This window comes from Drosophila obscura, unplaced genomic scaffold (genome assembly GCF_018151105.1).
Source record: "Drosophila obscura isolate BZ-5 IFL unplaced genomic scaffold, ASM1815110v1 contig_1, whole genome shotgun sequence".
Taxonomy (NCBI): domain Eukaryota; kingdom Metazoa; phylum Arthropoda; class Insecta; order Diptera; family Drosophilidae; genus Drosophila; species Drosophila obscura.
In genome coordinates this window covers 6,163,127-6,188,454 of record NW_024542679.1, presented here as the reverse complement: position 1 = coordinate 6,188,454, position 25,328 = coordinate 6,163,127, and the positions used below count along the sequence as shown (strand labels likewise).

General features: G+C 47.1%; 2 protein-coding genes across 5 annotated transcripts in view; both read left to right on the top strand.

The window, feature by feature from the left end:
• Positions 1 to 25,328, top strand: part of LOC111067477 (four and a half LIM domains protein 2) — a 60,130-nt gene that overhangs the window by 30,088 nt on the left and 4,714 nt on the right. The window contains exons 1-5 of one of the 4 annotated variants that reach the window (XM_022356551.2): positions 2,632 to 2,863; positions 3,189 to 3,565; positions 3,641 to 3,885; positions 20,292 to 20,492; positions 21,121 to 21,295. In XM_022356551.2, coding sequence (XP_022212243.1) covers positions 2,700 to 2,863; positions 3,189 to 3,565; positions 3,641 to 3,885; positions 20,292 to 20,492; positions 21,121 to 21,295 — 1,162 coding nt within the window. In that variant the 5' untranslated portion in view covers positions 2,632 to 2,699. Of the gene's footprint in view, positions 1 to 2,631; positions 2,864 to 3,188; positions 3,566 to 3,640; positions 3,886 to 19,408; positions 19,702 to 20,291; positions 20,493 to 21,120; positions 21,296 to 24,295; positions 24,436 to 25,328 lie in introns of those variants that run through there. The other 3 variants (XM_022356549.2, XM_022356552.2, XM_022356553.2) reach the window with 3 other exon arrangements.
• Positions 6,455 to 13,892, top strand: LOC121403756 (trichohyalin-like). Its single transcript, XM_022356545.2, is given in 4 exon segments — positions 6,455 to 8,801; positions 8,879 to 8,935; positions 9,148 to 9,513; positions 9,515 to 13,892. Coding segments are annotated over 4 exon segments (6,411 nt in total). The 5' UTR covers positions 6,455 to 6,935; the 3' UTR covers positions 13,637 to 13,892.

Sequence of the window (25,328 nt, the reverse complement as noted above, 5' to 3'; positions counted from 1 at the left end):
GGTGCATTGTCAGAGCAGCAGCTACGAGTACTCTGGAGGCAAACAAATGTGTGTGTGTGTTCCATCGAGACCTTGAAAAAAAGATGCAAAGATACTCGTACAATATACGAGGTGGAAACACGACGATAGAGAGAGTTCTCCTGCGGTTGCGGCTGCGGAAATTCAAATTTAAATTTAGATTTTGGCTTTGGTTTTGGCTTTGAGGGATCTCTACCGAGTCGAGTATCTGTATTTGAAAATCTGTCAAATGGCCACAATTGGAATTAATTACATTTTGAAAATAACAATTTTCAATGGGAATTATGTGGGATCTATGGGCAGGCACGCTATCTATTCGTTGATCGATTTGTTTCAATTAAAATTGATTTTGCGTTGAAAATTCATTTAAATTTCGTGATTTATTTTCGTTGATTCATTTTCATTGAGGATTTATGAGATATTTTTTTGATTTTTAATTTCTTGTAGTTGAATCAAAAAATTCGCTTCAGATTTGTAGAGTTCCATTGGAAATTTTTCGGTTTGCTAGGATTTTTAGATAAGCTACAAATATTCGTTCTATACATTAAAAAAACAAATTTTTGTCTGTTATAAAATTTCTATGATTATAATAACTGTGGGAGTACAGTAACAGATAATTATTACTTATCGGGGAAGGCTAAAATCATTACATATTCATACCTTTTTGGAAAGTTACTGAGGCTTTTCCCCTTACCATATTTTCCATTGTTTTTTATCTGACTCTGATTCAAAACCCTCAAAAGGTTGACTAACATTCTTCCAGTTATTATGGATTAATATTAATGAATAATGTTTGTTATTTTGGAAAACCACTCAGAGACATTCCTCTCTCCCCGTCATTTCACCACTCGAAAAAGGTAAACAAAACTGAAAGCTGATCTTGATAGAGTTATTTGTTTGTCTCACTGTGTACCCTACGCAAGCATATACGGAGATACATATGTATGTATATGTATCTGTATCTCTTATGAATCACCTGTACACACATTAAGTAATATCATTTGCATTACTTGCCCCTCCCTCAGCCATGCTATGCAAACCTGTTGCACATTTTCCGCATCTAAGGTCGTGAGCAATTAGCAAGCATTTCCTCATCAGAGCAGAGTGCATTCATGTCTCGCATTCTTCCTCTCTCTCTCTCTGTGAAGACCATAAAAGGCCATCCATCTATCTGACATTCTGTTCCATTTAGCCTCTAAAGAGACACATTACCTACCTACCTACCCCTCGGCTGCACCTTCGACTATCCCCCTACTCTGCTGTGTTTCATATTTCGTATCTTTTTTTAAGCAGAAAGCAACCTACTCACTCCTCCTTCTGCCCATCGGCTTATCTAATTTTCAAAGTTAACGCAGTTTCAATGATTGGGCAAATGGAATTTTGGCTGGAATTTCTGTTTCTGTTTGATTCTTTTTTTTTTTTTTTTGGGTTCTGTTTTTCTGTCGCATTCGATGACATCACGCACTGGCGTCCAATCCTAACGTGCGGTGACGGGGTGGAGTAGTAGGAGGTGGACGGGGCAGAGCGAGGGAACCTTTCATTAATCTTATCAAAAAGATGCTTTTGTTACCTTTTCATTTCATTTTATTATATTTCATTTTCGTTTATGGGGAGACCTTTTTTTTGGCTGCTTGAAAGTGTTAGGCAGTCATGAGATCATACGTGACCAGGGAGGGGACTACTTCACACTGCTCCACTACTTCATTACTTTTTGTAACCTGTGGACGCCTCTACTACAGAATTTTACACTGCAAAATTCAGCTGCAGAATGCACTATGGAATCTTACTCTACATGATATTGCTCTAGGGAATCCTCTCTCGAATTCTGCTCCAAAGAATCTTCCATAGGTGCATGAAGGACTCTAGTAGTACTCTTTATCTATGGAATTCAAGGCAATGTATTCCTTCTGCTTTTTCTCTGACTCTTCTCTGATTCCTCTATGACTCCAGCTAGCTACTCCATGGCATTTCTTACCTCTCTTCTACTCTGCTCTGAAATACCTTCTACTCTGTTGAGCCCATCAAATGTTTATCCACAAGTTGTATCTTTGGGTGTGGGCGTATTTTATGATGCTGATTATTTTTGGTTGTATCCACATATAATTGAAAAATAAGTAAACAGATTCAGATACAGATAGCCGTCCCGAAAGCGTAGAATTCCAGCTAAAACCTCTGCTAAATCTCTTGCTAATCTGCTAATCTTGTAGTAAACAAAAGAACACAAAGAATAACAATAAGAGCAGGAAGGAGAAGAAGAAAAAGGCCAAGGGTCAAATGAACACTTTAATCAAAATGTCAATGAGCAAATAACGCCAGAAACGAATGCCGCCCCGAGACGTGCCACAAGAAAAGGTGATTCGGATGCCAAAACTAAACGAAAGTTTTCTTTCTCTATTTTTTTTTGGTGGGGCTGCTGCTGCTGCTGCCTCCAGCAAAGAGGTGCCTGAGGCCGTACATAGCGGGGTGCGGCAATCGAGCAAAAAAGAACCACAGACAGCACCACAGCACAGCAACATTTTTGATGAGTCAAATCATAAGAGAAAACCAAATTAAAAACCAATTTTAAATAAAAAAAATTAAATAAAAAAGAATACGGGCCATAATCACACGTTAAAAGAGCCGCCCAGCAAGAGCTTTCAGTCTCTCAAGTACAGTTACAAAAGTGCCGTTACAAGTGAAAAATGGTGAAAATGCTCGATCTGGACCGTCACGCAGAGTGCCCACTGTGGGCGGCATTGGCCTCATCGGATGTCCCATGGACGGGCATGGATTACGCCTGCCTCAATGTGCTCAGTATTTACTGCAAGGTGTTCGATAGGAAAGAAATCTACGATCTCATTGTGAGGTAAGCAATCAGTGCGGGGGTGGGTGCACAAAGCAGCCGCTAGATGGCGACAGTTGAGCTTTTATTGGCCGAAAGCTTTTCATGTGCAGTGGTACAAAATATACGGAAAGATTGCAGAGACTTTAAATAATTTAAATTTTATTATCTAAATATTATAAATATAATAAATAAATAAATAAAATATAAATAAAATAAAATAAATATATATTATTATTTAATTATTATTATTATTTATTTAATTTAAAAATTATTTTGCTAGTACTCCCAGCTCTTCCGTTAGCTGCCATTTCTCACGTTTTCCATTTTCTTCGTGTTCTTCTTGCAGGAAAACCTGCCAATCGTGCAAGTGTCCTCGCGAGGCGCATGCCATCTACCAGCAACAGACGACCAATGTCCACGAGAGACTGGGCTTCAAGCTCGTCTCGCCCGCGGACTCCGGCGTGGAGGCACGTGATCTGGGCTACACGTGGGTGCCGCCAGGGGTGCGTGCCTCGTCGCGCATCAATCGGTACTTTGAGCTGCTGCCGGAGGAGGCGGTGCCGCGGCTGGGCAGCGAGGGGGCGTGCAGCAGGGAGCGCCAGATCGCGTATCAGCTGCCCAAGCAGGATCTCTCGCTGGAGCATTGCAAGCATCTGGAGGTGCAGCATGAGGCCTCGTTCGAGGACTTTGTGACGGCACGCAATGAGATAGCGCTGGATATAGGTGAGTGCAGTGCCTGCAGTGCCTGCAGTGCCTTTGCGATGACTCAACCAACTCAATTCCTTCCCTGCCTCGTAGCCTACATCAAGGATGCCCCCTACGATGAGCATTGTGCGCACTGTGATAACGAGATTGCGGCCGGCGAGCTGGTTGTGGCGGCGCCCAAGTTCGTGGAGAGCGTCATGTGGCATCCAAAGTGCTTCAGCTGCAGCACCTGCAACTCGCTTCTGGTGGACCTCACCTACTGCGTGCACGATGACAAAATCTACTGCGAGCGACATTATGCGGAAATGCTGAAGCCCCGCTGTGCTGGCTGTGATGAGGTGAGTCCTTCCTTTCGCTATCCCCCCATCCCCCCATCTCATCGATCCCCAATTGAAAATTATTGTGTGGCATACTTTGGGGCATGCCACCAAAGATTGTATCTGAGCGTGTGTGTGTGTGCGAGTGTGGGGGAAGCCTTTGGTTTTTATCGCCTGCCACACGCAGTTCACATTTATTGCAAAGGTGCGGCTATCGCCCTACCATCCATCCATCCATCCATCCATCCATCCATCCACTCCCCTGAAACAATTCCCTGATGCCCTGCCAAAAGGTTATGGCATTTTCATTGAACTTCACTTTGGGGGGGTGGCTAGACGCTAAATGCTCCCCGAATGCAGCTCCAGCGATGTTTGCCACAAAGACAGCGACGGCCAACAGTTCATTGGCAGCACTGTGGCTGTTGCGTCGCGCAGAGCGGAAGTTCTTTTTGTGGGTAAGGCGGAAATTACATAGGAATTGACTCTGCGAATGGCACAAATCTAAGAAATACTTTGCTATTTACTGCCCTTCGATTTGATGGACCTAACGATTGGTGTGGCATTAAAGACAAATTTGCAAATCGATCAACAGAAGCTAATTGGGTTGCGATTGAGCCAATTTCCGACTGTAATTATAGAAATTTATATGTGATTAGCGAGTTTAAGGATGTTTCTATGGAATTCTATTGGATTATGGGATGAAATTTTGCAGAAATCAAAGGAAAAATATATGGAAACGGGAACTTCAGTTAACAAATTTTTTTTTTCAATATTTCCAAATTAAATAATATTAATCTGTTGTTAGTGATTGGTTCTCTGATTGGAATTTGTGGAAAGTTAAAGGGTTCGGGGGGTGCTTCGTGGCAGTCGCCCTTCCCCCCGGGGTTAAAATATTCAAATTGTTCTACAGCTTTTCCCCACCCTAATTAAGCAAGCAATTCCCCACGCATTTCCCATTCTGTATTCAAATTCGCACAATAAATTTTCCAATTATTTTTCAATTATCATATTCCTCCCAAAATTTTGTTGCTACAAAAAACAACACAAAAGAAAAACTCATTTGATGAATATACATATGTACACGTGTGTACATATGTGTATTTTTGAGCGATTATTCTGTGAAATATTTCGCATATGCCGCTAATCAATTCGTTTGATATTTGTTTTCCTCTCACAAATGAAAAAACTTTCACTTTCAATGCAAAAAAAAAATAAAAACCAAAAATAAATAAATAAATCAACAAACAGCCATTCCCAGAGACCCATACAGAAAAGATACGAAATACCATGTATCCTAGATACATTTATTTATGTATTTTTGGCACATTTAACGAATGAAGAAAACTTATTTTTGAAAATAAACAAAAGGCACGCACACATAAAAATAGTCTAGATGCCAAAATGTGGGACAAGTGCACAATTATGCACAAATTAAATATAATTACTGGCGGGGAGGGCTATTGTTGTTGATGATGATGATGCTGCTGCAGCATGCCACATAGAAAACATATAAAGAGAGAGAGAGAGGGAGTGAGAGCTCGTACCAGAGGAGAGGAGACCCAAATCCAGACCCAGACAGACAGAGAGAGAGAGAGAGAGAGAGAGATCCACCCAGGGAGAGAAGCTGCAGCTCCCCAATGTTAGTGTCAGTGCCAGAAGATGCAATTTATGACATTCATTTTTTTGGGCTGTCGTTGCTGCCGTTGGCGACCCTGGCCCCAGTTCCCAGGCCCCCAATCTTCAGGCATTGGCCACGCCAAAATGAGAGACAAATTTGCAAAGCATAAATACAGTGAGTGGCATGTGTAAAGGGCAGGAAGGGCATAAAGGCGTGCCGTCTGCTTGGGGATTTATATTTTAAATTGAAAAGGAAGAAACAGGAATTTTGAAAGGAAGAAAAAGGAATTTAGAAAGGAAGAAAAAGGAATTTAGAAAGGAAGAAAAAGGATTTTATAAAGAGAAGACATCGACTAGCCGTAGATCTAAGAAGATTCTCTTATCTTATCTTTGCAATTGCTCCTCTGCCATGTCCTAGTCCTGTTTCATATCTATGTCGCCCACTGTATGCTCAAAGAAAAATGCGAGCAAAGCAAACACGGTGGGAGAGTATGCAGTGTGTGTTTTTTTTTTTTTAATTTGAAAACACACAAAGAAATAGAAACATAAATAGACCCCGAAAACTGATTAGAAAATTCGCTTTTTGCCGATTGCCGATGGCAATTGCTTTGGCATTTGACACAGCGCCAGGGCCAAAGCTAGAACCCGCGACCGAGACCGAGTCCCAGTCCCAGAGTACCAGAGACCGAGAGGCTCAGAGGCAGTGCATCCATTGGTGTCCATCACCTGTCAAAAGCTCATTTGCCAGCTAGCCGCTGCCTCTTGTCACTCTCTGTCCCACTCTCTCTCACTCGAATGAAGCTCTCTTAGCTCTCTTTCTCGCTGCTTTTAGCCGCGTCAATTAGCGCCATTTGGTGGCTATTTCTTTATGGCCAATTGGTTCTTGTTGCGCTCTTTGTGATTCATACACGCTCTCTCTCTCTCTCTGCCTCTTTGAGGGGGCCCTTGGCCGGTTGCCGCTGCTGGGGCACTAATCAGTTGCAAGACGATCGATTAACGGAAAACAAGAGCCAGGCCGTGCAACCATATGTGGCTGCCCCGCGCTGGTAGTCGCCCCCCAATCACCAAAAACGTCTCATCCTGCTCGCAACGTTTTTCGATCTTCGCTTAGAATTTTTCACTAATTTATAGATCGTTTGAATGTTTTGAATTTGCGTTGAAGTAAAAATTGAAAGAAATATTTTGGCGAATTACCTAATCAGTTGGCCATTAACGTGAGTGCCGTGCCCCGCGAATCCGAATCCAAATCCGAGTGCGAGTGCGAGTGGTGAGTGTCTGTCGAGTGTCTGTCGATTGAGTGCGAGTGCGTGGTGAATATTTTATATAATACGCGCGCCGCACCAAACGGAATACCCCGAGCATTGCATTGCCAATCTGTGCGGCAGGCAGGCGATACGGATTTCAGATACTGCTTCCGATTTCGATTTCCGATTCCCGATTCTTACGCAAGAGAAATGCCATCGGATGAGGCGCTGACCGGCATCGGGGAGCTGATCTTCTCGCTGCTGATCGGCTACCTGGGTGCGCTGGAGTGTGCGTTTGTGGTGCGGCATCTGTACCACTGCACCTTCCAGCATCCCGCCTACACGACCACAGATGCGGCAGCGGACAACGACGAGCTACCGCGACTGCGCGAGCGCCTGGAAAAGGACATAGCCGAGGCGGCCGAGCGGGAGGCGCGCGCCGGCACCAAGGCCATGCAGGACGGGGTCCTCTACGACACCAAGGGCTTGCGTGTGGATCCCGCAGGGGAGAAGAGAGAGGCGCTGGCAGCAGAGCTGGAGCGACAGCGGCGCATTGAGGAGGAGACGCGACGACAGCTGGCGGAGGCGGAGGCCCGCCTGGCAGAGGATCGGAGGCGGGCCAAGGAGGCGGACGAGCAGATGATCGAGCAGCAGAGAGAGGAGCGAAAGCAGCGCGAAGAGAATGAGCGAAAGCTAATTGAGGCCGAAAAGCAAAGAGAGGCAGAGCAGCGACAGCGCGAAGAGCAGGAACAAAAGCAGCGCGAAGAGAACGAACGGAAGCTGATCGAAGAGAACGAACGGAAGCTGATCGAAGCCGAAAGAGAGCGCGAAGCGAACGAGAGAAGGATCCAGGCAGCTGAAGAACAACGTGAGCGCCAAGAGAACGATGAAAGGCTGCTTGAAGCCGAACGCCGGCGAGAGCTAGCCGAAGCCGAAGCCGAGACGGAACAAAGGGATGCGGAGATTGTGGAACGCCTTTTGGCGGCAGAGCGGGCTCGCCAGATGAGCGCCACGGAGAGCGAACTGGAGGAGGAGGCGCTGGAAGTCGAGTCGCGTCGCCTGCTCTCCGGCCGCGTGGATCCCGAGAGCAAACAGAAGATGATCGAGGAGAATGCACGGCTCTTCCTGGAGGCCGAGGAGGAGATGGTGATGCTGCAGCAGCGCCAGCTGCAGGCGGCCAACAGCAGAGAGGAGGATTCCGAGTATGCGGGCGCCGTGCCAGTCGAGGAGGCGCCCTGCCTGAGGAAGATACTGCCGCCCAGATTCCGGGAGCCGGAGGCACAAGAGCAGCCCATGATGGTGCAGAAGGTGAAGACGCAGTACGGCCAGTCGAAGGGTCGCCTCGCGTTTCCGGGCGTATCCGACGAGGGCTCCTCCTTGGAGCCCGCTTCCAGCCAGCAGTCGTCCTTCAGCACACAGCCATCGGAGGATCTGCTGCGCACTGAGGAAGAGCGTCCGGAGCCCGAGGGCGAGGATCAGACACCACCCGATGTGCAGTACACGGAGGACTATCTGCGCTCCCTGGACGGCATCAAGAGTCGCCCGCTGGTGCGTGAGGACGGATCCGGCAGGAGGCGCGCCTTCAAGAAGCGCCGCTCCAGCGGCAGCTCCAATTCGTCTCGTGACTCACGCGCCTCCCGCGACGAGGAGCTGAAGATGTTCACCTCGCTGGAGGAGGAGGAGCTGCGCCACGGCGACCACGAGGACTACAATCCCATCAAGTACAGCAGCGAGCCGACGCTGCGGGTCAAGTCCCACCACAGGCGGCACAAGCGCAGTCCGGCCAAGGACATGATGCCGCCGTCGGAGGCGGAGGGCGAGGCGAGTGGCGTCTCCCTGGAGATGCTCGGCGAGGAGAGCACCAATCCGTGGGGCGAGGTGGTGCCCGAGCACTACAAGGACACGGAGTTCTGGAAGCGGGAGAAGGCGCTATCCATCGATGAGGAGGACAACGATTTGGAGCTGTCGAAGAACGAGCCCAAATCCTCATCCTTCGAGGATGCAACGGAGGCGCAGAATGAGGAGGCAGCCACCACACTGCTGCAACAGCAGAAAGTAGGCGCCAAGGAGCAGCCGGTAAGTGGCTGCAACAACAACATATCTGTGGCAGATCCTCTTTCTATCTCTCTCTCTCTGTCTCCCTTTTACGGCAGGATGATACCAGCCCCAAAGCGGCGGAGACCAGCGCCAGCAGCGACAACAAATCGAATGTAAGTGCGTAGGTCAGAGGTCAAGCCAAACAGAGGTCCCCAAACCCATGCCCAAGTCCAAGTCCAATCCCCGCCCACTGCTTTCTGCTTTGCTCTCCGCTTTAACTGCTTTTCCCTCTCTGCTTTTCATATCCCGCCTACGCTTTCGCCTATGTTCCGCTTCCGCTTCCGCTTTCCGCTTCCGATTTCCGCTCTCTACCCCCTTACCCCAGCTGCGAACCTCTCCCGCAACGGAGGAGCAGTCCAAAGGCGGTGGCGGATCACCCGGCCTGCGACGCAGTCCACGCATCGACGAAATGGATCACTACGCGGAGCGCTGGTCCGCCACACAGCCGGAACATCCGGAACAGCCGCAGACACCGAGCATCAGTGTCCAGCAGCCGGACACGGCGCCCTGGCGCGATCAGTACGGCCTGATGATGGAGGGCCTCAGCGACTTTTACGACTTCCAGGCCTCCGTGAATCCCTCGCGTTCGCCCTCCAGCTCACGCAATCCCTCGCCACAGCCCAAGAATGTGGCCAATCGCATGGATGCGGAGATGGAGAAGTCACTGGAGGTGTACGACGACACCGAGCACGGGCCTGGCGGCGGGCGAACTAAATTGCGAGCTGGTGCTGCAGCTGCTGGCGACCACAATGAACGGAAATGAAGAGAGCCCTGGCGCGCCTCTGGCAGAGCAGCTGAAGCTGCAGAATGTGGCAGACGATGCGGGCAATGGGAGTGCTCCAGTGGCCATGGTGTATGCCCCGGCAGAGGCAGCCACCACAGAGAACACGCTCCGCGAGGAGAGAGCCTCCTCTGATCCCAGGAGGCATTCACGCTCCCGCTCCCCGCTGCCGACCAGCGAGAATCTGGAGCGCAGCATCAGCCAGCGCAGGCAGCGCCTGATCAAACACAACGACGAGATCATGGAACGACTGTCCAACTCCAGTGGCAGCAGCGGCAGTGGCAGTGGCAGTGGCAGTGGTGGACGCAACAGCCCCATGGAAACGGAGGCCAATGGAAGTGTAACGCCGCCGCTGCAGCTGCCCCAGCCCGTCATCGAAATCAACGACATGGCCATGGATGAGCCCATGGAGGAGGAGGAGCAGGCGACACTGGAGGAGAGGCGTCTGTTTGTGGAAACGCTCAGGGCGGAGCGCAATTCGCGCTCTCGCTCGCGCTCGCGTTCCCGTTCGCCCCTGCCCACGGCGGACAACATAGCCAAGAGCCTGGAGAGCCGTCGCCAGAGGCGCATCCAGCACAACGACGAGATCTTTGAGAAGCTCCACGAGCAGGAGGAACAGGAGGCAACCGCTGTGGCTGCCAGCCTGCCCATACCGTGTGTGTCCATCGAGATTGAAGCGCCGCCGGAGGAGCGGCAGGTTGAAGTGGAGGCAGTCGAGGAGGACACACCCGATAGCATGGCCAGACTGTTCGAGCAGCTGCGCCTGAATCGCGTGCGTTCGCACTCCCGTTCCAGGTCGCGTTCCCGAACGCCGCTGCCGAGTGCCGCCAATCTGGAGCACAGTCTGGAGCGGCGTCGCGACAAGCTGATTGCCCAGAATGACATGTTCTTCGAGCAGCTGCAGGAGCGGGCCAACACGCCAGAGCCCCGTTTGACCGTGGAATATGTCTACGAGTTTGTCCAGGAGGAGGCGGCAGGAGCTCATGCCTCGGAGAGCAGGGATATGCGTTCGCTTTCGCCCTCACGTTCCCGTTCGCTGACACCGCCAGAGCAGAAGGGGAATGACTTCCATCGGATGCTCAATCTGGAGGGATCCGAGCAGCGGACACTCCGCAAGAACAGCGAGGAGCTGGAGAGTGTCCTGGCGTCGAGTGCCAAGCAGCGAGAACTGGATCTGGAGGCACTGCAGCAGCTGCAGCATGCCAGCGAGGAGACTGAGCTGCGTGTGCTCAGTCCCACGGGATCCGAGCGCCAGCGAGTGGAGCAGATGACCAGAGGGGAGCCAGCTGTGGAGCGAACCGTGTCCGAGGTGGCCAGGGAGCTGCAAGATGAGCTGGTGGCCAGCGGCTTCAAGCGATCCACCTACGTGGGCGAGTCCCTGGACCAACTGGAGGATAAGGCGGCGCAGCGCGAGCTGCAGGCAGCCATCCTCGATTCGCTCACGGAGAATCGTCTGGGGGCCAAGCCCAAGACCTTTGCCGAGGAGCTGAAGGACACGCAGCGCATGCAGGACGAGTCGCTAAGCAGCGGCTTCAGGCGCTCCACCTACGTGGGTGAAATGTCGCAGGATATGTCCGCCACCCAGCTGGACGATCTGCGTCATCGCACGGCGGAATTTCAGCGTTCGCGCAGCCAGAGCCGATCCCCACTGCGCGGCGAGGAGGTGGCGCTGCTGAGGGACATTGACGAGGAGGTGGCCAAGCGTGAGCTGCAGGATCAGCTGCTGGACAAGTTGGCTGCATCCAGCGTGAATTTCGAGAACTTTTCGCGGCATCTGAACGCCGATTTCCTGGACAGCGAGCGGCGTGCCTCCGATTCGGCCATCCTTAAGCAGAGCGATCCGTACGGAGAGCACCTGGAGCCAGAGGAGTACCATCACTTCCGACGCTACTCGCTGGCCCAGGAGCAGCCCGTGGAGGATTATCCCAGCGATGAGTACGTGTACATCTCGCAGATTGAAGTGCGCACCATGACGGGCACCCGCACCTGGCTGAAGGAGGACTATTACTCGCAGGAGCGGGACGAATATGAGTGCTCCAAGGAGAGTGTCGTCGATCAGGACTCGTGGGCACGCGCCGTGCTCGCCGCAGAGGCCGAGGCGGCCGCTTTCGATGCCACCAATGCCATCTACAGCTACGACATTGCCGGCGAGCAGCAGCAGCAGCAGCAGCAGCAGGAGCAGGATTTTGATTTTGATTTGGATTTAGATTTGGAGCGCAGCAGCACCAATGACAGCGACGATGAGCGCCAGACGGTGGTGGAGATTGACGACGAGGACGAGTTTGAGTACGAGTTCGATGAGGGCATCTCGGACAACAACGAGCGCACCCAACCGACGGACGAGTCGCATCACGACACCTCCGAGTGCGAGGAGGCGGAACGGAATGTCGATCGCTATGCAAATCGCGGCGCCCAGGACTGGGAGGAGGTGGATGATGCGGACGATTTCCTCGACTATGGCGTGGATGATGGCGCCGTGGGTGGCGCCACGCCCTACTCCGATCCCGACTCCTTCATCGAGCAGATCTACAACGATGCCATCAAGAACCGGAAGCAGTCGGGCATCCTGCGCGAATACGAGACCATAGTGCAGGAGCAGCTGCCCTCGGACCACAGCGAGTCCTCGGACAAGGAGAAGTCCAGTTCGGAGAGCGAACGCTACGCCCTGTGGGCCAAGACCCGAGAGCTGGAGAGATCCAGCTCCAGGAATCGCAACACAGATGTGGACATTGCCCTGGGTCTAGGTCTGGGTCTGGGTCTGGTGGAGAGCGAGCGGAGGGACACGGAAATGCGCTACCTGGGGGATGCCCAAGTGGCCGCCAGACAATCCACGCGACTGCGCACCCGGTATGGCTACAATCCGCAGCTGCAGGCGGGCGTGGAGCTGGAGGATGACATCGAAGTGGATCTGAACTACAAACCGAAGAGGGAGTACAATTGGAGAAAGAATTTCCGATTGGATGAGGCGGGAAATGAAGATGGGAATGAGGGGGGAGATATGAGGCAGAGAACCGAAGAAGACGAAGAAGAAGAAGAGCAGGAAGAACGGGATCGGTATGAAGAGGAGCAGCAGATGGATCTAGAGGATTACAATCGGAATGAGGAACCCCTCCAGTACCAGGAAAATGAGCAAACCAATGGGGAAATGAGCGATCTGCGTCGCATGAGCCTTGGCGGCGAGAGCATCACCCTCTTCAGTCGCAGTCCCATGCGGGAGCTGCTCACCGATGTACCCGAAGAGAGTACCCTCCCAGCAGAGGGTGAAGCAGCAGCAGCAGAAGCAGCACCCAACGAGGAGCTGCCACCACCCATGGAGGCCAGCGAGCCACCCAGCGAGAAGCCCAAAAAGAAGAAGAGCAAGAAGAAGGTGCGCAAGGGCTCCAAAACGGAGGAGGAGCTGCGCGAGGACAACGATTCGGATACGCAGATGTACGCCAGCCGTCGGCAGGAGGATCAGCAGGAGGCAGCCGCCGCGGAGCTCACGCCCAAACGGAAGTCCCGCTCGCGACGCAACTCCAAGAGCAGCCTCACCAACGAGGACGCAGGAGGTGGTGGTGGAGGTGGAGGGGCGCTCTTCTCGCCCAGAAGCAGCCTGGCCTTTGTGGGCGAATCATTGGAGGGCATTGCAGAGTTCGAGGCACCGGAAACGAGGCTGGACGAAGATCAGCCCAAAAAGAAAACCAAGAAGCGAAAGAAGGCCAAGGAGACCAGAGAGGAGGCGCCACTGCAAGCCCCAGAAATGGATCAGATGGATGAAGCTTTGGTCGCTGCTCTGGCGGAGATTGCGCCCGTTTCGGTATCCTCGAACCTGACGCCCGAATCCACGCAGCAGAATCTGCTGTCCAGCGTGAGTGCGGGTCAGAGTGTGTGCGTGACCCCGGCCTCATCCATCGAGGAAGCAACCCCATCCACCACCTCCGCCTCCGCCTCCGCTGCTGCAGCTGCAGCGGCCTCTGTTGCTGTGGTGCCCGCCCGCTCCGTTGTGGACACCTTTGACATACTGAAAGATGCCAACTTTTATCCGCTCTTCTAGCTGTTGCTTTCGCGCTCTTGCTTTTGGTTTGATGACTCCTCTGGCTGCATCTTTTGCGCTGTCACTCATTTGTTTTTGTTTGTTTTTTTTAATCTATTTCTTATAGACATGTTCATAGCCACGAATCCGAGCCCGAACACACACAAACGAGCCCACGTCCAAGCCATAGATCCATAGATCCTCCCAGCATCCAGCATCCGCATCCTCTGACTGAAGGGTAAACCAATGCCCGACCCATGGGATCAGAGATCCCATTTATCTATCTATATATTGTATAAACTATGTATTATACTAACGAACTTTAAACAGACCCCCGTCTATACCCACTCCCCCAAAAACAAAGAGGCCTCTACACCTACTCATCATAGATGTTAGTGTACTTAACGATTTTTTGCTGTCTTTTTAATTGCCGAGAAATAAATGCCAAATGAATAAAAGAAAAGCATTTCGTGTTCTTCCTATAAATAGAGCCCCCCCCGCCATACACCATCAGCGATCGCATCCCCAACGAGTTGCATCTGTGGTTTGTGCCAATTCCGAAATGCCCGAACATTGAGATCATTCACGGGTACGGGACCCTCAGACTGTTGTCATCCATCCATGGGACAACACCAAGTGCACTGACATTCAACAGAGCACCAGCGAGAGGGAGAATCGTCTCAGAATTACCCATATATATTTTTGCATCGTATCCCACATATACTATATATCATTCTTATTTGTATATTTGTGGCCCACTTGGCATTTCCCCTGCCCTGCCCTGCCTTTACGCAGAAATGCGCATTCGCATACGAATGATGTCATCGTTTGACATACCAATGAGGCCCGTTCGGGCCCAATGAAATGGGGAGGAGCACACATAAATCCCGAAATGCAAATTGTTGGCCATATACTTAGATTTACTCGACTTTTAATGCTCACGTCTGGCAAACCATAAACCAAAAGACAGCCAAAACCAACACAGCAGAAACTCTTAACATGTCACGTATGAGGGAATATATATTTGAATTTAATTCCTTAGATTTAAGTGTTTAATGCAGGGTTTTTTGGGTAACTAAATGACAGATGGAAAGGTGGGAGGGCTTTATATCTGAATATGTGTAGAGCATCGAATTAGGTATAAGATTATCAGTTGAATCCCACGATTATTTAAATTAAAGAAGATCTTTAACTATAAATTTTAAAGTGTGATGCGAAATGAAGGCCTAGTCTCTCCTTCGTTTAGATAAATTTTAGCTAAAGAATTTTCCTTAAGCCTAAAACTATTAATAAGGGTAACTAAACCCAACAAGAAGAAGCTTTCAAAAGCGACAAAAGTTAAAAGGAATGTTGATTGCACGCATGGGGCAACATATTCCGTGAGTTTGAACAAAACAGACTGCAACCAACAAATTTTTTCTAAAATAATTTTCCCTAAAAGAAGGCAACAAAAAGGCTGCTTCGTGTGCCTAGAAGTATGCTAATCCCACAAATGCATATCCAGTGTTTTTTGTCCTCAAAAGTATTTCATTCATTGAGATAATTTATTTTTTTTGCTTTTATGTCAACACGAATACGAGTACTTTTATGAGGCATATCCCGTGCATTTCCAATTGGTTATTTCTTTTTGTTGAAATGCCGAAATGCTGCTGTCAAGTTCTGTGTGTCGCGTCCTTAGTCAAATTAAGCAAAAGTCAGCCAAAGGAGATAACAAATTATTTTGGCGACTGTCAATTCGCGTGTTGTGGGTAAGGGGAAATTCTCGTTTTGAAAATATTTATGACAGGCCGAACAGGAAAGTGTGTCACTCGTGTGATTTGTTTATGCCGCTCACTTTGGCTTTGTTCTACACTTTTCCACACTTTTCCATCTCCTGCTCCACCGTTTGGGGATTTATTTCTGTAAAACTCATTACGTAATGCATCCAAAGTGTACAAAACAAATGGATCCGTACGGATACGAGTACCCGTACCACTGCCAAAAATGCTGCCAAAAAGTCTTATTCAATAGTTTTGTGTCTTTGACATGAATTCATTTTTCTTACGGAGGCACACTTAAAAGCCAGCGGTTCTACATGTATGTATGTACATATATATTTTCCATGGATATATTATATATATATAGAGAATATTTATGTATGTTTGCGTCAAACAATTTTCCTAAAAATTTTCACTTGAAATTTTTGTACCGAATGGATATGATTTTGTGGCTCTGCTGATGCGTTTTGTGTGTCAGTTAAATGAAACACCTTTTTCCAAAAATATTTGCTGCAAAACATTTGTTTTTTGCATTCGCAAATATATGTATGTACATATGTATATTTTTAATTTTGAAATTTATCTTTGGGCTGCATGTATTTTTGGAATTTCTCAATAAATTGGCAAAACGCAAAAATGTTTTCATTTGATTTTTGTAGAACCAATTTAAAAACAAATTAAAACTGTGCCAAATTCTCATCAAATTTTTGTTGTTTTTGTTGTTGTGGTGGTGGGGCTGTTGGATCGTAGACAAACTTAAACTTGAACTTATAGACCTCCCCCCTCTGGCATCAGCTGTGTCTTGGGCTGGGCAGCTTTTCCTCCAATAAAGAAAATATAAAAATACGCTGGAAAATACACACACATGAGTCCGGGATATAATCATACATACATACATACATACATATGTCTGCACATATATGAATTTATGACCCAATTAACGCCTAAACGCCCGCGTGAAAAATGCCAAAATAATCGTAATGAACAGAAGAGCAGTCGAGGAGAGGAGCATTCGAGGAGGGAAGCATAGGCGCTGTGGAGTGAAGAAACGGCGGAGAAACAGGCAATCATCAGCATCGGAGGAGCACACATCGCATCACCAGTCACAAAACACGCAACAGAATTTTTATCAAAAGATTCGCGAATTGCAATTTTATTTATAACTGAAAAGATTGCATTACACACACCACACACAGCCGCCGCCGCTGCCGCCTCTCCCCCATCCATAGCGCCCCGCCCTCTTGGGGCTGTGGCTTATGTCTGTGGCGAAAATAGCAACAACGACTAATATACTACACATGCAATGCATTATTTTATGATCCAAGTATATATATATATCCATGTATGTATGTATATGTTTGTGAGATTTATATGAACATCATGTGGGTATATGCTCTATAGGGGCGTATGAAAGTATTCTGAAGAGGGGGAATATATTGGAGCAGGCTGATCTCAAGTTAGTAGAACATTCAGCTATCTCTTCTAGATATCCAGAGATTGCTGCATTATGCCCTGGTAGTTTTCTTTCCTTGAAATAAGCCTTCAGTTTCTGAAACTACCTAAGACCTTTCCAAATGCCGCATCCATCAATAATTTCCTCCCCCCTGGCACATCTCATATTTCTTGGTTGTCTTCAACCATCAATGTTCTAACTTAATGGATTCTTGCCATTATGGAAGCCCCCCTCTAACTTCTGTGTCTCTACGTCACTGGGTACATCTTTATTTTCGCATAAAGCCCATAAATCACCATGCCAGCACAGCAGTGATTCAGTTTACATTCAACATTTTGATATTTCAACAAACTGTAAAACTGTAAAATATGCATACAGCGACGTATACTATACATACATACATATGTATATATTTTATATATCTTTTTTTCGTTGCGGCTAATTTGCCAGAATATTTTGTGTTTCGTTGATTTTGTTTAATATTCAGTTGATTTGTGCTGTTTTTCTTCTAGTTTATGGGATAAAGCGACCTAGAACGGTCCGGCCAAAAGGGGGAGACCTTGTTAATTGCTTGCTACCACTGAACTGTCACACTGACATTTTCTTGGCCTTTGTGGCCCAACGCTTGCCAATCCCATTCCCCAACTTGTCCGGCCTGCCCTTAGGTGTCGCGTCCATTTGTCTAATGAAAATGGAAATTTGTATTTGCTCTTGAATAATTATTGCTTATTAATTGGCTGGGAAATTTTTGAATTTGTGCGAAAATATAATTTTTAAATTTCTAAATATGATTTGTTTGGATAAACTTAAATATCTGATTGATATATTGATTTTAAATCAAAGCTTTTGGGAAAGAATATTAAGAATGTAAAGATTTAATAATGAAATGATGGAATTTTCGGAGGAAAACTAGAACTTAATTTAGGAAAATCTTACACAAAGGTAGATATAACAGCATCTAGTATAAATAGTATTTAGCTCATACAATTGTTGGTACAAAAGCCATTAGGCAAGTACATTTTGTATTTTTGAATATCACCCGTCAATTGATATTTATTTTGATAATTTTACCCTTGAATTTTCACCCAAAGTTTCAAAGTCTCCTGTTTTGCATTTCCAACCCAACCCAACCCATTATTGGTACAACTATTTCTCACCTCCGATCCGCGAAAACACACCTGTTGTTGGCCCGTTTCAGTAAACATTTTATCCCCCCATTTTGGCATTTCAATGATGTCTGTATGCTGTAATACGTCCGGAATAATTATACGTATAAGAGCAGCAGATGATCAGAAGAAGAATGCCAAAAAGCATTGCCGTATTTTAATATTATTACGATAATGTACCCACGCAAATGCGGAAAGGCTGAAGATCAATTAAAACATCTATGTATATGGCCCACGCCAGAGTCCGAAAATACCGCACGGGTGCGATAAGTGCAGGCCAAGAGTCAGATATTTGTACCTACGTACATACATATATAATCCACAGATCTATCGGTTCGTTCGGGTTGGTTCAGAGGAGGTTCAACCACAACAGAAATGATCAGAACCCATACCAATTTATGCTCCATTGGGGATGGATCGTCTACATGGGGGATCGTGTCGTGTCGTGTGTAGTGCAGTGTGGATTTAGCAGGGCTGCCGCCTTTTTACTCCTCCCCCTCCCTCTCTCTGTGACTTACTCTCTCTCTCTCTCTGTCTCTCTATGTTTGTCTGTAAATGTGTGTCTGCGGGTGCTACTTGTGTGTCGTGTGCACAAAGCGCCAGGCAGAAAGAAAATGGAACTAAAAACACCACCAGAAATTTCTTTGGGGAAAAATTTAAATACCCATTAGTAGTGCAAGAAGGAACAAGGGGTATATTGTATTTATGTTACTGTATGTAGCCGGGAGTACGGAGGAAAACCTGTGTAATGCACTCAGTTTGAATGATAATTGTAAGAACTCTGCTTTAGATAATAGTAAAAGGTATCTGCAATGTCTAAATTATATCCTATTAAATCTCTAAAATGGTTACGCGCGGGGGCGGTTAGAAAAGGGACGATGTGCGAGGCAGGTGTACCACCCTCTCGCCCCACCTTTTGGCACCTGAAGCGTAATTCCTCTTTAGAGGAGGAGGCGTGAAATATGGCCAACAAATTGGCCAAAAATTGAAGAAAGCAATATCCCAGAAATTGCATATTACATGCACATTCAATAATGCCGTTAATTATTGGCAATATTCACATTGTCTGCCGCCATCCATCAACCCAACCGATTCCTCTCCCGATCCACCCATGCATGCGTTCGTTCGTTCGCTCTCTCTCTCCGGCATGCAAGCTTATGGAAAGAGAGAGAGAGAGACGTGACGTGACGTGATCTCTCTCTTTAGCCTGCTGGTGCTGCTCTCCGAGATTTTATTTTTACACATGGCTGCTGCGAAACTAGATACAAAGCGAGCAGAGGCTGAGGCTGAGGCAGCGACACCGGCAGCGGGCCAATATTCAGACTGTTTCGAAAACATTTTCGGAAACCGCTGCGCCAGTTGAGATCGGGATCTCGGCGGCAAAGTTCAAACGTTCTTGGACACCGAAAAAGAAGCCACAAATCCAATCGAAACGCGTTTGCTCCTGCACAGAAACACGCACAGACACGTTCGCACTCGCACACACACACACAAAGCCATTGATAGACAATAATTTTAGAAAGTTTAGTCGGTCATTGGAGTGAGGGGTAGGGTAGGGCTAGGCGCGATGGCGGACGTGGAAATTATGCAAACCGTGCAAACGGAAGTGAAGAAAACGAAAAAGGTCAAGAAGTCAACGTCATCGAAACGTCGCGAATCGGAGATCCAGATCAGCGAAGTGGAGGTGGATACCACCATCGAGGAAAGGGGGTAGGTGACGTGTTTTGTGAGCAGTTCGTAACCGACAGCGCATTCTGAAATATTCCCATCAAAACCCGAAACCGAAACATTTTCCCAGTTCTGGTATCCGTTTTTCCGCACATTTTCCACATCCATATTTCTGTTTTGTTCCGTTTTGATGGATATGTCTTTAATCATGCCCAAAACAAACATGGAAAAACCCATTCCAAATCAATATTACTCGTACATTTCCAAAATTAAACTCAAATTCCAAAAAAAGACAAAGAAAATATCAAAACTAAAAACAAAAACTATCCAAAAGTACTCTCGCATATCGAACTTTTACAAAACGACACACGTTACTACTCAACTTTCCTCGGCCAGACCGTTTACTAAAAGGTATCCACAAATGTCTATCTGTTTCCAAAATATACATATACAAAAATACGCACACCCTATACAAAAAACCAAATATAAACGACAAAGAATACACACACCAAAAGTTACACTGCACAACACAATAAATACTTTTCCTTCTGTGATTTTCTTCCCAATTAAATGTTATACCAAGTGATTTCTCTATATGAATATCTCTGCCAATCTCTGTCTTCGTTTTGCAGTTAATTTTCAGTGGCGAGTACACAAAAGCCATGGACAAGGACTGGCATTCGGGCCATTTCTGTTGCTGGCAGTGCGATGAGAGCCTCACCGGACAGCGTTACGTGATCCGGGACGATCATCCGTACTGCATCAAGTGCTACGAGAATGTGTTCGCCAATACGTGCGAGGAGTGCAACAAGATCATTGGCATCGACTCGAAGGTGAGTTTTTCGAATGAAAACCATATGTGGTGGCACAGGCACAGGCACTCCACCCATAAAGTGGGTGTACAGACACACATTAAAACAATAAATACATTTTATAGCACATTATTCCCTTGAGGCCCACATAAAACAGGCAACAACTGCAGCCAATAAAAACCCCAAAATAATCAATAAATGTTTGAAAATAGTCCGGAAAACCTATCAAAATGCATAGATAGCCCAGACACAATTGGCTTACAAAATGAATTGATTTTTAATGTAGAAAAACGGTACAGCAGGGGGGGGTGTTAATGTGAGTTTTACGTTTCTTTTATGGGTCTAGACATTATTTGTATTAATTAGCGCATGAGAATAGATCGACAGAGGCAGGAAAATCTTTGAAAAGTATATAGATAGAAGCAGAGAGAGTAAAACTGTATAACTCATAGGGGAAATGGTGGAAAATAGAGCACACTTTGGAGTATAACGAACTGAATCTATTTAAATCTTTTCCCGTTTGAGACTATCAGAAAACAGACCAAAAATAGGGAAAAATTAAAGAAATTAAATATGTTTGATATTAAACTCTATACCAATGAATTGTATTCCATTAATGCGCCACTCTTTTCGTTCTCTCAACCCACAGGATCTGTCGTACAAAGACAAGCACTGGCATGAGGCCTGTTTCCTTTGCTTCAAGTGCCATCTCTCTCTGGTGGACAAGCAGTTTGGGGCCAAGGCCGATAAGATTTACTGCGGCAATTGCTACGACTCCCAGTTTGCCTCCCGTTGCGATGGCTGTGGCGAAGTGTTCCGTGCAGGTAAGCAAATTCCCCGCTACATTCCGTGCGGCATACTTCCGGGCGCACTGCTAAATGTGGCAGCAACATTTTGCGGCTGGGGGGATACAACTTCTTGGCCAGAATACCGCTACGCTACGTGATATGATCGGTTAGAAGAAACTGGTTCCGAACAGGTGGGACATCTTCATGTGTTCCTGCCACACATATGTATCTCGACTCGAGCATTTGATCAATTTATAATGGCCCAATGCATGGGAAATTAATGGCATTTGCCTGCCAATTTGTTGGCCATACTTTGCGGGCCAGTGCCAGTACAGTGAACGCGCAGACAGAGTGTGCAACAGAGTCTGTATATATCTCAATGGTTTCTCTCCGTTGAGTGTGCACTGTACATGTGTGTGTGTGTGTGTGGTGTGTCTTTAGATTACAGCCAACGAACCTGCCACACTCGAGTGCGTTCGAGAGAGACGAGACCCAAATGTTTGCACTGCTCTGCTCTGCTGGGTGCAGTGGGAAGATGCTTACGTAAGCGCGTCTGATGTCTCCACTTTTGAGTCGAACTCTCTCTTCAGAGTGACGTCTGTTGAATGCAAGTTCATTGTCACGCCGGTTGCTGTTGCTGTTGCTTTTAACTCTCAGACTCCAGCCCACGCCAGGCCCTGACAACACTCTCGTAATCGCACGTTTCCCCCTTTAGCTTCCTCTCCCCACACTCTCTCTCTGTCTCTCTCCTTGTGTCTCTCTGGTGGCAAGGTGTTTTGTGCTCTGGTTTCAATTGTAGCGCAAATAAATATGACAGAAAGACAAATACAGAATGTCAGGGAGGGGGGGTGCTGGTGCGGACGGGTAGCTGTTGTCAGTGAGTGATAAATTTATGGCTGATTAATGCCCGCAGATCTCTGTTCCGAACACGTACAGCAGCAGCAACACCCATACTGTACTGCTCTCCATTCCATACCGATACGAACCGATACGACCCCAACCGCCGGCACCTTCCAAATTTGGCTAAAACTGGCCGTGGGGGGCCGTGACACTTTCGCGCTAACACAAGGTTGCACCGTACCACGCGTTGCCAATGAACGTGTAGAACAAGCGGCAACAGGCAACAAGCAACAATAACAGCCACAAATACAGGTAATCTGTATTGAAATACTCGTATGTTGATTTTTGCACTGCACTTGCAAAATATTATACGATATTTCAATGTCAGACAGCCCACACACACACCCCAGAGATCCCATGGTAGCATGGCAGGGGAAGAGCGACAACGAGGGGAGTGACAAATACAGAAAGATATACGACTTTATCGGAGATGCCGATTCTGTGTTGTTTGTCAAAGGTGGATCCCAGTGATTGACAGACAGACAGACAGTCAGCCCAGTCCCCTCTTCGGTTGCGTGACCATTTCCAGGCATTAACTAATTGTCATCTTAACATTTTGAATGCTAATTCAATACTTACTTGTACTAGCTGATTACCTGTTTATGGCAATAACTTGGAACGTTAGCTAACAAATCTCCCTTCTGCCCATAGAGTGCCATTTCAACCATGAAGATCCCCCACTGAGATCGCCCCTTTAGGTACTTGTAGTCCAGACAAACATGACTCATCTCCAAAATAAAAAGCCACAAAATAATTATAATTCTCTCTCTCTATCTCTCTCTGCCTCTTGCCCCCAATAGACACGCGTCTGCCCAGCCAGAGATTTTAGGAGATTTTCTAAGATTTTTATTTCTGTGGCATTTTTTGTTCCTTTTTGATTTGTGGCTTTTAAATTGGCTTTTGGTTCGGTTCGGTTCGGGGGATTCATTAGAATGAAAAATGATGATTATTATGCGCATATAGCTATGGTTCAGGGGGAGGGCTGAGGAGGAGAGCATGGGGGAGACATTGCGAATCAGCGGGAATAATTAAATACATTTTTGTACAAATATTTGGCACCCACTGAATGGGACTATAGCAAAATGGAATGGAACTTAAATATTAATTTTACACATATATTTTTGAGGTTTCTTTTAGTTGAGGAAATGGGAAATAATAATTAGAGTAAATTCTTTTTAACATTCTTCTAGAATAGAAAGTGGAAAAAAGTGCAGTCCTCTAACCGCTACCGCTAACCGCTTTTCCATTTTTATGGCTAGACTTTCCCCTCTTCTAATTGTTTCCCACAAAATAGATTCACTGTTGCACAACTTCCATTCCAAAACTTCTATTAACCAATTACTCTATTAGTTCTCTAATTTCTGTCGTTGTTAATGCCACTCAATTGATTGATTTGCTGTGGTAGCGCATCGGGTAGGCAATGGGGAATCCCACGTACTGCGCTGGGGCTCATCCAACGCGTGTCGTGCCATTTCCGTGGATCGAGCGAATTAATCAAAAGCGAAACAAAATGAAATTGACTTGGCATCAACGCCCTCGGGGCGTGTGTGTCGCACCAAAAACGCGGGGCCAGAATTCATTAGAAACTGCAATCGTTTCCTATTAGAAGGCAGCCAAAATGCCACTGGGCGTTGCAACTAGATAGCGGGCTGGATTCCTAGTTTTAGCTGACATTTTCCCAAAGCCATTATGCCATAATGCATAATGGATGCGCACTTGACTATCTAAAAATCTGCATAAACATACTGCCGCTGCTGAGTGTCATTCTGTTCATAATTGCCCCCATGGCACAGCAGGCGGAGATCGAAGATTGAAGTCGCTCTAAATGGCACCTGGACTGCCTTGCCATAACAGGCAGCAAGCAGCAGGGAAAACAAGACGATCTCTAGTCGAAGGCGGCATGCAACACAAGCAGGCAGACACGAACCGCAGTCACAAGTGGGAAACACTCACTCATATTCCATTCATTCATTCAAGAGTCCACTCCAAACGTAACTCAATTTCATTTGAGTGGATTCGTTTCGTTTGCTGACTCTCTCTCTCTCTACACGGTGAACGAATGAACTCAACTCCGTTGTCTGCTGCTGTTGCTGTTTCTGTTTCGGTTTGGGCCTTCGGGTTTCAGTCTCAAAGCGGCTTTCAAAGCGCGTGGAATGTGCCGCGGCTGTGTGTTACAGAATAAAGTGTTTTGGGGCAACGTGTTGCATGCAATCGGCAAGCGAACTTTATTGATTGCTGCATAAACTTTGATCATCGCGATAAAGAACTGAACAAAAGTATTTCCGCACTTAATTTTCCATAATTGAGAGACACAAGCCAGAAGCCAGAAGCCAGCAGCCAGCAGCCAACAGCCAAATATCTCTCAATTATAAACATTTTTGTGTTTAAAGAAAATCCACTTGTAAACAGCAAACGAAAATGAAAAGTGTACCACAGAGATCTCTCTCCTTTTGGGCAGCCCACATTGCGTATACATAACGCGCACACATCCTGGGCGTATACGTAATATTCACAGCCCACACACATTTGACAATTTCCAGGTGCAGGTTGCAGCTGCAGTCAGCTCCCGCCTCTGCTTTGACTCGAATTCAAAGACAAATTAAATCAAATTCATAAATAATCCAAGTCCAAGCTGGGAGAAAGAAATTTTATGGCCCAATCCAAAACCGGAAACAGATTTGAAGTCGTTTTGGGATGCATTTAATGTCAAGCGATGGCCAAATCGACGTGTTCCACATTCGTAAGCGAACACCCAGGCCACAGAGCCAAATGGAAAACATGTAAAAGAGAGCCCCCGCAACCGCCCCCGCACCCGCGCAAAGAGAGACACACAGACATGAATATGCACACGCAAGGGGGAATTTCTTTCGATTATTGCTGCTGCCATTGAATATCAATTCGAAATGAAATCGAACTGGAAAAACGCTTGAGAAACTTTCAATTGATTCCGTAATTGTTTCTCTGTCGATTAAAGGGAAACCCATTCCATTGCCGCCCCGCAAGGCATCATTCCACTTCCACTTAATTAGCCAACCAATTGTAGAGGCTTCACTACTCTGAGCCGCTGTCCCGGCTTTGGGCTAATTAAAGATCCTATCGGGGATATACATTCGAAGTTCGAACCACTCGAACAGTCAACAGTCAAAAAAAATCCAAAGCTAAATGTCAT